This window comes from Phycodurus eques, chromosome 14 (assembly GCF_024500275.1).
Source record: "Phycodurus eques isolate BA_2022a chromosome 14, UOR_Pequ_1.1, whole genome shotgun sequence".
Taxonomy (NCBI): Eukaryota; Metazoa; Chordata; class Actinopteri; order Syngnathiformes; family Syngnathidae; genus Phycodurus; species Phycodurus eques.
This window is the reverse complement of record NC_084538.1, coordinates 15,728,456-15,740,982: the sequence shown is the minus strand read 5'-3', so window position 1 is coordinate 15,740,982 and position 12,527 is coordinate 15,728,456. Positions and strand designations below refer to the sequence as shown.

General features: G+C 41.2%; 1 protein-coding gene across 6 annotated transcripts in view; it reads left to right on the top strand.

Annotated features, from left to right (window-relative positions):
• Positions 1 to 12,527, top strand: part of tiam2a (TIAM Rac1 associated GEF 2a) — an 82,861-nt gene that overhangs the window by 53,736 nt on the left and 16,598 nt on the right. For all 6 annotated transcript variants that reach the window (XR_009769840.1, XM_061697161.1, XM_061697163.1 and 3 more), the window contains 2 exons: positions 9,496 to 9,729; positions 11,499 to 11,567. Coding sequence is in view for 5 of the 6 variants with exons in the window: in XM_061697161.1 (XP_061553145.1) it covers positions 9,496 to 9,729; positions 11,499 to 11,567 (303 nt within the window). In the remaining variant the exon portion in view is untranslated. The remainder of the gene's footprint in view (positions 1 to 9,495; positions 9,730 to 11,498; positions 11,568 to 12,527) is intronic.

Sequence of the window (12,527 nt, the reverse complement as noted above, 5' to 3'; positions counted from 1 at the left end):
GTACTGTACATTCAGGCCCAATGTCTGGAAACCACTTTTAATTGTAGCGGCTGCAATGACTTGCCAAAAGTTGACCTGCGGTCATATAACAATAGTAGAGGGCAGCCTCATCTTCTTCACTTGGCTCTCCTGTTATCGTCACTTGATTTCTTTCTAGTGGCAACATGAGTCAATCCCTCTGCACTGCACCACTGCTGCCCAGGCTCAGCATTTGTCTTTTACAGAGGAACGAATGGAAGAAGTGTGTGTGTTCATGGAAAGGGGTCTATGAATGTGCTGAATGTGAATCACTTCTTTTGTCATTCTATACAGAGTAAAATGATTGTTACCTCGATCACACAATACAGTGTCTGTGAAGATGTTACAATGAGTGAGATATTGATATTGTAAAGAAGAATTGTGTGTTACAAAGTGATACATTTATTTTCTAGGCAGAAGAAAATCATGTTACTGGGTAGAAATCTGCCATGTATGAGCAAAGATGTGTGTGCATGTCGTGAAACTCAATAAAGATGGATGGACAAGGAAGGGCCAATTTCAAGCCACTTGTCGCAACTTGAAATCACCCGCCTCACTAGTCTGGCTACCTTTTGATTAATTGGACTACTGCATTCCAATTTACTCGAATTACACTAGCGAGATCTGTGTGTGTTTGGTGCTTACTAGGCAGAGTTAACAGTGTTGTTTACTTTCAAGACTGTCATTACTGTACCTGTGAGTTAGTGATATATTTGGCCCTATTCCTCTGTTTAATGCAAATCTTGTGGTACCATTATGAGCTCAACCAATTGATCGGAGGACTCAACTGAACTGCCACAAGGCATCTTAAATAGTATTTGACATGCATTGCATGTTGTTTTAATAAGTGGTAATGCAGTCACATGGATGTGAATCAGCAAAATCTAAATTGTCGCCACATGATCCACAAGTTAAGGAACTGAAAAGTGGCTGCTGTTTATTTGGCAACCTGACAGCGCATCTCACATGAACATGCACATGCATTGCATACTCAGAGATCCTAGCAGTCAGAGATCCTAGCGGTCAGACATATTAAGCCTATTTGTCCAGACAGACATTTCTGTAAGAGCATTTAAATTGACTCCTCTTATTATGTGACAAAGAAAAAGTGGAAATATTCAGTTTCAGTTTTCCTCCTGGGTCTTAAATTTCAAAAGGTTTCGTCGAGTTGATGCCTTTAGATATTGGGCGGTACCATTTTCCAAAAACACAATCTCCTCTTGCTCGCAGCTACAGTCGTCCCCTCTCTTAACTTTGGTGAATCTCCTTTAAGTGCTTAAGTGGGGCTGTTTTTGGTGGAGCTGCAACTTGGGGAGGTGTGTGTTATGACTAAGCCCATCAGCCGCCAGCCATCTGGCTGTGAGCAGGCTAATAATCTGGGTTTACTGTTAGCAGTGCAGTTAATGCCTGTCTGTTCCTCTCAGTCCACGCTGCTGAAAACAAGCATTTAAGATTGAAAACAAAAAAAGAAGAAACGGACAGAGCCACAGGAAACAAGAACCATGGCATGGATCTTGTTGGAATGACCACACCAGAGGTATCCAACACCACCATGGCTGTTGGAGTAGCCGTTTTGGCTCCAGTGGTGAACGCTGAGGATCCTGGCCCGAGTCTGTACCTCACCACCTTAGTTGAGCTCTTCATGCAGGACCAGTCCCCGGCTCAGGCCCTGTGTTCCCTGCTAACCATGTTCTGGTTCTGGCCTCCCAGGTCTGAAGCTGAGAAGAATCTGTTCCTGGCTTCTGTGCTGCTTAGTCTAGGACGCTTCCTTAAAGACAAGCTGTCCTGCTTGGTGCAGAATGTGGAAAACTGCTTGTCCTGCCAGTGTGACGCAAAAAGCAACCAACGACAGGTACTGTAACTATGGGCTGTGGAACCTGGTCGAACGTATTTAGAGGAATTTGAGTAACTTTCTGCACAGATATATTGGTGTCTTCTTACTGCCCTGGTGCATTAAGCACAATCCACACTCTAGCACAACTTTCCTCTTGGAGGTTACAGTGGTGCTATGTAGTGGAAGCTCACAGTGTGTTAGTGCATTTGAGTTTAATTGGTTTACCAGTGTTTTCTTGAGAGCAATGGCAGTTCTAGAAAGTTTTACCTGGAGTGGCAAAGGGGTGGCAGGAGGTTTTGTTGAGGTGGCAGAGGTTAACCCCCCCCAACACACACCCACACAACATAGGTTAATGTTGCACATTAACCGAGTTCTTGTAGCCTAGGCAATAAAATTTCCAACAGTTTCAATTAGAAATATTTGAGTCTACATTCAGTCAGTCTTTCACACAGTACATTTATCAGTTATATTCACAAAGATGTTTAAGCCGATTTAAGACTGCGGTTATTATGGTGGCCAGCATAATGTTTAATGAAAATGTCAAGGTCCAGTACCTTTGCTTGGTTGCTCTCAATGCTGAGCACAGCTATCAGTCTCCTAATGTTATTTTGTCTCATCAATTCATCTTCAGATATGTTGTTCTTGTATATTAAACTTGTTACACTAACAGTGATACTTTTGCTATAGTGCAAAAATTCAACTCAAGTCTCGAACACTCTTAAAGGGAATGCAGGTATAGACACATCCAAGTAACAATAAATAAAATAATCAATGCGAATACTGGTTTATTGACTATGCTTAGTGATAGTCTGTAATATGTTTTAATTTGAAATGTGTATATTTCATTTGAAGAGAGAAGTATGTAAGATTATTTTTGCATTAATGTCTGTATTTGTATGGAGTGGACCTATTATTTTATGTTTGGGACTATAATAATGGAGTGGCATTGGTGGAAAGATATGTTCTGCTGTAAACAGCACTTAGATCGTTATGGTTGTTGTGCGTGGTGTTCTTTTTACCCTTTGACTTTAAATAACACTCAGGACACCACTAAAGAGTGTTACAGTATGCTTAAATTCGGTGGCTCAGGTCAGACGGGACGCGGACTATGTGACGATCTAATATGGGAAGATACGAAATCATGTTTTAATGATATAAACTGACGAAATCTTAAATTTGTCATGGAATGACAGTCGGGCAGGCAGAGAATTCCGACACGCTTTTTGACCTCTCTCTCCTTGTGATGGGGAAATTGCATTGTCCTGCTAAATAACAATTTTTCATGTTACTGTATTTAAAAATTTGTAGATATATTGTTTTCAGAATGTTTAGTGTAGCCAGGCAGCTAGCTAGCAAACACAGCCTCGATGTAACCTAGGTAAAGGGTTCCCTCTGCTGCCTCAGTTAACACCAAATAGCTGCTGCTAACTACCGGTGTATTTCACATAAGTTGTCAAACTTGACAGTTTAGACCATTTGAACATTTTAAACATAGAGCAACCACAAATAAATTATAGCTTACCTGACTGTCTGTGGTCAGACTGGGATGGTAAAGGTAAAATGCACTAATTTTCCTCAGCGGTACGTGGAGCAGTAGGATCCAACCAGTTTTTTCTTTAAAGGCGTGGGAGTGATTCTAAACCGGTAATTAAAATGTTTATACGAAATATGGCGACAATATTACATACAAACATTTATAATCAAATTTAGAATTTAGTAATTTATTATTGATAAATTCATTGCCAACAGTAGGGGTGGCAAGTGCCACCCCGCAGATCCACGGGTGCTCGTGGATTAAATATTAGGAAGCGGTTTTCCCATTTCTCTATTCACCAACTTCATTCGTCATGCTTTGGTCAATGTTGTCAACAAGCATCTGTTCTTGAGCTTTCATTCAGGAATTTAATAATGATAGTAATTTATGTGACCAGCCTTATTTTGCCTTTTTAGCTGTGTTTGTACATTGGAGTGGATGTGAAGAGCCTTGGGTTTTAGGAGAATGGGTGCTTTAATCTGAAACTGGCTTCAATATGAAAACATGCTCTTTCTCCCAAAGGCCTCTGAGACTTTGTGGAATAATATTTGCTTAGGATGAATAATAAAAGAGTAAATGGGCTGGATTGTAGCATCGTTCTCATCTCCTCTCGCCTCCCCTCCACCCTGTTTGATTTATGAGCGCAGGTCTTCTGTAATTAAGCTTTGAAAATTCACCACCATTGCGCCACTGCTGTTGTCCATTCTGGCAGATGAATCATGGCCCGAGAGCTGACCACCAGGCAACAGTTCTCTTTTGACAAGTTTCATACAAAGAGAAAAGCAATCCCGAAGCTCAACTGTTTGTTGTTTGTCCTCCATTTAAATTCCCCGCATGTTTGCTTGTTTACTTCAGTTAAGATGGGGCATCTCGACTGCTCATTAGATGGAAGTGTTACATCTGCCAAAGAAACTGTGCTGTGTGTGATATGCCTTCATTGAAGTGTTGGCAACAATGGAGATGTCTTTGACAGCTTTGAGTTAGTTTTGTTTAGTGTTTAACACAAACCCTTGCGACATAGTATTGACATCAAACTGATAAGATAAAGCTTTTTGTATCATGTTTAATGAACCTGCCAAATCCTGTGCATATGCATGTGGCATACTTGGTATGGTCTTACTATTATTTGAATATTTTCTTGACTTGTTTGAAAAATTAGTCAAGCCCCATTTACTCTTATATCTGATAGAAACAATCAGACCCATGACAACACGTTTTTTTTTTTGTTTTTTTTTTTTTTACACTGAGCCACTGGGACAAAACAGAAATGGCAGTCAAAATTTATGAACATTTTACTTAGACCCCGGATTGTGGGAGCGGATGCTTTGGATGTAAAATTACCTTTTCTGCACAGAGCCAAGACACCTTTGCATGAACTAAAGCAGCGATTCTGAGACTGTTGTTCTTCTAATTCAATAGATATACAATCCTGATTGACTTCATAGTGAGGGACAGGGGAAGAAACACCAACAACTTTGCACAAAACTTAGAACTACTTGTTGATGTGGAATGGTCAGTTCATTGTATTAGGGACTGTTTTCAAAGACTGACAGCATTACATTTTTTTAACCGATAAAAGTACTTTGGGTGTCATGGCAGTTGTTTGCATTCCTGCCCTGTTTCCTCAATAAGCTTGTAGCCTCCCATTTTTGAGTCAGCCATTCCTGTGTTTGGCGGTACAAGCCAGAACAGTCCACATTGTACTGCTACTATTGAGGCAGAGCACTGATGCTACACTCGGCTTCATTTTTCAGCTCTGGAAATTATACATACGAGTCACATGTCTAAATGAGAGGAAGAACCTGAGGGGGAGTGGACTGAGCATTAGAGACACCTGAGTAACTGAAAGGCAGAGGGATGCATGAGATGCTGGGAAAGAGTACACAAGCCAAGTGGCCAGAAAATCTTCTTCTTATCGATGCACAAGACAATCTCACAGCCAGTGCATCACTGACTGTTACCAGCACAAGAACAACGGGTCGGATAACATGCAAGTTTTTGTCCCAAGGACTCAAGACAAGATTTGCTTTTGACCTGGCCTAGCCGTGAGGGTGAGCAAAACCAACCTGAAAAAGTGGAAACAGAAAGGAAATAGATATTACACGGTGTCGTGTGGGTGTCAGTTGGCCTGCACACACTTTCTGTGGAAGCACCATGCCGACATCCAGGGGAGGCAGGCTGCGTAGGAAAGGATGCTCCCTGGCAAGAAGAACACAGCGGCAGGCAACAGCAGCATGGAGGCTACTCTACAGGTTGCTCTTCATGGTGAGCAGGCAGAGAGGAGGGCAAATTTTTGCCGAATAGCAACAACAACCACATGGTTAACAATTTTGACTTATCTAACAACTGGATGTTATAACACATTTCACTCAGAGGCCACTACATTAGGTACATTTTCACAATCAAAAGAGACGCAACACAACAGCTGCATCAAATCTGACTTTACAATTGCAGTAATGCTCAGGTTTGTGTCATACTATCAAGTATTCATTCAGTAAGCCTAAATGTTTATTTGTTTAAAAGGGGACATGAATTACTTATTCATTGAACTTGTACTTATTGAATTACTTTGTATATATATATACTTTTTAAAAATGTGTTGTTTCAGGTGAGTGAATGTGTCAATTCAAAAGGAAACAAGTAAACCAATGCACACTTCATATTATTTATGACTTATAAAGGCTTAGTGATGTTCTTTCCAAATGAACTGAACAAGGGGCAAAAAGAGGCAGAAACCTGACTGAGCTGTCAGGCAGAAAAACCTGGAAGGGAATTCTCTGCAGTGCTGCCAGGCTTTCCTCCGCCTCCCGCGCGCTGCACTTAATGGGTTATTTGGACTGACTGTCAGGCTGTGTTGGTAGAATTGTTGTGAGGCAATCACATTTCTCTCTCTCTCTCTCTCTCTCTCACACTCCCTCTCTCTCTCTCTCTCTCTCTCTTTCTCTCTCTCACTCACATACATACACGCACAGTATTTGGACAGTTACCGAGTGTGCAAGTTGTTAAACTGTGAGAGACAGTATGTGGGGTGGAAAAAAAAAAATCTGTTTCCTGAAGTTCTTGACACAACGGACACTGTTGTAGGTATATTGGCTAACTTCTACGTCTCCCTCTGTCATGTTTTGGGGCTGTCGCTGGCCAACACGGACTTTCAACTCCCACCACAGATTTTCTGTTGGGTTGAGGTCTGGAGACTGGCTAGGCAATGAATTTATCAATAATAAATTACTAAATTCTAAATTTGATTATAAATGTTTGTATGTAATATTGTCGCCATATTTCGTATAAACATTTTAATTACCGGTTTAGAATCACTCCCACGCAATTTCCCCCGTCCTCCTACCTGATTAAATATTGAGTTTATGTGTGGTGCTGTGTGCGGATGCAGCATTGTTCCCATATATCGTATTCAAGATGCTGTGTGTCAGTGGCTGTGGTCCAACGTATTTTGAAGAATTCATGACAATTGAGGAATGATGAGCACATTACACAGCATACAGCATTATGGAAACTGAATCTTGGGGAAAGAACTGTAAAGGTTTCAGGCAGTTCTGAGGTCAAAATATGTTAATGTAGTCCATCCATCCATCCATTTTCTGAGCCGCTTCTCCTCACTAGGGTCCCGGGCGTGCTGGAGCCTATCCCAGCTGTCATACACCCTCAACTGGTTGCCAGCCAATCGCAGGGCACATACAAACAAACAACCATTCGCACTCACATTCACACCTACGGGCAATTTAGAGCAGCCAATTAATGCATGTTTTTGGGATGTGGGAGGAAACCAGTGCCCGGAGAAAACTCACGCAGGCACGGGGAGAACATGCAAACTCCACACAGGCGGGACCGGGTATTTAACCCGGGTCCTCAGAACTGTGAGGCTGACGCTCTAACCAGTCGTCCACCGTGCCGCCTGTTAATGTAGTATAAATTTTATATATATATAGAAACTACACTCCTATATTGGAGCACATAAGAAAATGCAGTCGTCCATGACATTAATTATTTTGTGTTCTTCGTTGTCAAATGTTTCTGCTAATGGATAAGATTCTCTGGGCACATGCGTGGCAGGATACAGATGTCATATAAGATCTCTGCCAGCTGCTGCACTAACTAGAAGATACCTGCACAGCCCACGCTGCACATATCTATTTCTATTTTATATGCTGGAGAGTCTCCCAAGCATATAAACATTAAAAACAGAAATGTGTGAGAAATGTTTAAAAACAAGACCATAGTAAATTCAAGACGGTAACACAACATTATGCATTGTTACATGAAATACAGGCGAGCCCCCTAAAATAATCTGTATGCATTCAGAGATGCTGCATAGCAGGAGTATCATACTTAAAATCTCATCACTAAACATGAGTGGCTTTCAGATCCTCTCCACATGCGTTCCAAGTGTATGACTGTACATGGTACTTACTTTACTAGTCAAACACTGGTAGCGCACTTTGTTCCAAGTGTAGGAATATACAGTGTAGTTAATTGTAATAACTGTGAGTGAGCATGCCCATCTGCAGTACGTGTTATTTTGGTCTCCCATTAGAAGAATTGTACATGCTGACAAATGAAGTGGGCAGATGCAGACTTAGTCCCTCCTGTCTCCCCTTGAAGCGTGTCTCGCAAACTGTCACAGCCACATTTAGGAGCACCTCTGGGGGAGGCCATGTTACATTGAGCCAGATGATGAGTGCTGGCTCAGTGAGTGGCTTCGCTGTGGATTTACTGGGAATGGTTTGCATAGTGGTGGTGTTTAAAGCTGACCTTGCTCTATGTGCTTTGAAGTGAATGAATTTGATAATCTTTCAGACACACTTAAAAAGTGACGCCTGCAGTGTGGAACACATTTATCTGTGCGTCTGTGCAGACTTGAGCCGTGAGCTCCACCTGAACGCTTACATGTGCAATATTTAAAATGTTTACCCACCCACACAGGCGCTCACAGGAAGGCAGAGTGCTGACCACGGTGACCCTGACACTTAGTCACTGTGCTGCAGACTAAAATTCTAAGGTGACTTCGGTAACACGTTTTCACCGAAGGAGTCAACTTCTGGTGTGACCAAGGAAGCTTCATGATGATAATGTTGGATGCGTTGTCTGAGTAGGATGTGCTTGGAATGTACATTTTGACTGGTCAGCATTGACACTATTTTTGGCTTAAAATCCCACAATAATTGATGTGTGCAACGCTGCATTCAAGCTCGGTGCAAATGATGAAGTGTTTTGCTTACACAGCTGACATTACGAAGTTGATTTTGATAAAGGGTACTCACAATTGACAAATCACTTGAAATGCATGCGCTATAATGGCAATGTCAGCCACAGTGTAATTTAGAGATAATTATTTTCCTTATTTTTCTTATAATAGGGAACAAGAAAAAATATTTTATGCTTTAGTTGCTCGCAAAATAAAGATTTAGTCTCTGCAGGGAAGACCTCCCAGTATGTTTCTGATGACGGATTTTGCTTCCATGTATACTACAGTCCTATATCATGCATACTGTAATTATCAAACAAAGTAAACAGAAGTAAATGATCATCATAGGAATGAGTAGAGCACAACTCCTATTCTGTTTCAAAAAACATAAATGGGCACTGACTAATAGTACAGTAGAAGACTGTTCAAATCCTCCACAATGTTAAGTTCTCATCAACTGATGTGACACAAAGTTGCATAACTGACCAATATGGAGTTAAAAGCATCATGTTGAACTCTCATGTTCTCTGTGGGGTTTCCCAGTAGTATCTTTCATATGCATTATGTCTTTGTTGCAAACGGCCTACTATGCTATAGGAGACCCAGGCGATTCACTTGGCATGCACATTGTAAACATTTATTCCACTTGGCATGTACATTGTAGACATCTTTATTTCATAACTATGGATTAAGTAACGTGTGGGGAATGAGGTACTGCAGAATATTCACTGAATTTTTCATCCAGCCCATGTATTGAATTTAATTGTGCAACCATGCTTAATGTTGTTTGGTGAGTGTATTTGTGTGCACACGCATGCCCTTGTACAAATACCTGATTACCATTTCATCCATCTTGTTGGTCTCATTTGGTTCTTACATTCTACTTTATGTGCCCCCCCCCCCCAAAAGAGTGTGGACACAGTGTGCAACCTCTACCAGTCCTTCCAGGAGGCAGAAGGTTCAGCCACTGGCGGCCTGATGGAGGACCGCAAGGAGCCACCACTGAACCAGGCTGGTGATTTTGGTCCAGGCTCCAGGGGAGACGCCGCCCTTCTCCGACCCTGCCCCAAGCATATGAGTGGCACTGAGAGGTTACGCAAGGTCATCCAGGAGCTGGTGGACACTGAGAAGTCCTATGTGAAGGTGAGAATTGATTTGCTTTACCTGATGTAAACCATCAACAGCCAATTAAGTGAGGAAAAAGTACCATGAAGGATAAATTCCCCTGAAATAAACAAAATATTGCTTTCATTAAGAAGCAGATTTAGGCTTTGGAATTTTTAGGCCTTTAATTGGATATATTATGATATTGGACATGACAAGTTAGCCTCTACGTAGAGCACTTTCAACCCATCCTCATGTCGAGTCTTACTTGTCTTCCCCCCCAAATAATTTATTTCCCACTATGACCTTTTCATCTCTGACACCCATTGAACAACAACATTCATGATCTTCTTGTCGCAGCAATGATAATCATGGCTGACAGATTTTTTGTTTTCATGCATACAAATCAGTCGCTTTCGGCGAAATTTGCCATTTTGAACTCAAAATAGGCCATTTACGTGAATCTTATAGATCCGATGAGTTTTTCCTGGGGGGGGGGCGCTGCCGCCGGTGACGTCATAGGCTGTTTCATATTCCTTGAATGCTGGCAGCTAGATCCATCCCACGCATCCACCCTCCGCACACAGATGTAATTGTGAATATTACTCCGCGGCGGACTAATATATGCGAGCGCATTGGCCTGAGATACTGCCTTTGCGCTCGGGACCGGCTTTCGATAAGTCACAGGAGTTGACGAGACCAGAAAAAAGAAAAAAGCTGCTTTTGTTAAGAAATAATGGTACTTTTACGCCGTTATAATGATCAAAATGTCTCTCGCTACTTTTATCAATTATTGTTTATTTATCAACTATTTCATGCGCGAGACTTCGACTTCCGTATTGCGCCAATCGTTTGTCTCGTTCATCAATCAAACGACGCAGTCACATGACCTCACACAAGGTCTTCCATTATTTTCCTGGAGAATGCATTTGGGATTAGCCTTTGAAGTTGGTAATAGTGAAGAAGGAAGTGAAAAAGACAATGATTTTAGTCAATTCTTTTGCAGAATGAGAGTGCTTAAAGAGGAGGATGCTATACACGTGGCACAGCTTTAAGCACGCATCAGGTGCAGGTGGAATGGGCCTGGCTCAAGTTGGAGGCCAAAACAAAAAAGCAAAGAAATTAGGCAAATTTAATTTTAATCTTAAATTTGTACATCATGTACTTGAGCAGTGTAAATAAATGCTTTTCTGGGTGAAAAAAATATATTTTGCCTTATTGTACCCTTCAGAGTCTCCCAGATTGCTTAATTTGTTAAAATAAAAAAATAACTCTCTGCGGGGGGCCCAGGGATCCCCCCAGACACCTCCTACAATGTTTTTTTTTTTGTGTGTGACATTTTTCATGCCTTTGGTGTTTACATGTCTGTGTTTTGCACTGCCTTCTTCATCTTCTCACTTTTCATCAACTCTCGTCCCTTGTGCGTCGCTCCCCTTCAGCCGGATTTTGTAGCTGAGGTGATTGCATTATTTTAGCGTGCATTGGTGCAGGCCTGTTAGCCCAGATCTGTGCACCGTAGGCTGCATGCAGCATTGTCTCATGTAGTTATAGGAAGAGGCAGAGAGGAGGACGCTCATAAATCTAACCTAATGAGAATATCTCCACTGATATCAAGACAAGCTACAACCACATTAAATCAGTTGGGGGAAGGACCCTGCAAGAGATGGTTAGATGGAGGCTTGAGGTGCAGGACTGTGGGAGACTTGGAGTTCATAAAATTAGAATTGATGTGAAGATTTAAATGGCAGGCACATCAAGGAGAAATATTCCTCCTTTCCACTGACCTTCTTTTTGGCTTTTCTGTGCAGGACCTGGCTTGCTTGTTCGAGATCTACCTGAAACCTCTACAGAATGAAACTTTCCTCACACTGGATGAGGTAGGTGGTATGGTTATTATAGTAAAAAAAAAACAAAAAAACGAAATAACTGGAACAAAAATTGAAAAATTAAAATTAAAAAATCAAAGGTTTTTTTTTTATTTTTTATTTTTATTTTATTTATTTATTTTTAAACTAAAACGACATTTTAGGTTTGCAAAACTAAAAAAAATAAATAAAATGTCTTAAGTTTTCAGCTTTGTCAATTCATTTTATACATGAGCGTTCGCCGTTAATTGTAAATGTATTTATTTCGCATAAATACAGACTGGATATGGAAGGAAGGTCGCTGAGAAGTGAGGCCATCGGGCAGTGCAGTCGTATTGACGGCTCACCAGACCAAGCGCAAGTTTTGCCGCGAAGCAAATTTTTACGCCTAAGCTGTTTTTGTTTCTACATTTTGCTAACGGAAACAGCTAAGACGGCTACCGACTAGCTAGTCCCTTCACGGAACCTGCACGTCGGTTATTCCTCTTTTGGGGAAAATTGAGAGAAACAGAGACCTGCCGAGAGTTTCAAAATGCCGCTGTTTGCCGCCACGAAACACAGATGTGAAAGCAGATGAGTTTTTCCTCAGGTGATTGAACTACTCCAGCGATGGGACATTTTCACAGCACTACTTGAGCAACATCACGAAAACTTGAAAAGCTTTGTCACAATAATCATGGACTCAGCAAAAAAAGAAAATCAGACTGGATCCAATTTCACTGGAGATACAGGAGGTCAAAGCAAGCTAACTTTCTATCTGTCCATCTGTCACAAATCTGAAAGTCCACTTGAGAAGTTTGCAATTTATCAACAAAGGAAGCAAAATATGCAAATAAGAAATAGATTTGTTTTTGTGACAGTTAAACATAGACATTTTTATAAAGGCCATACTCTAGCATGTGTCTCATGAATGGTTTTACTGTATGTTGTGATGCATCTAATCTAACCTTAGAAGCAGTATTGTGCACTGCA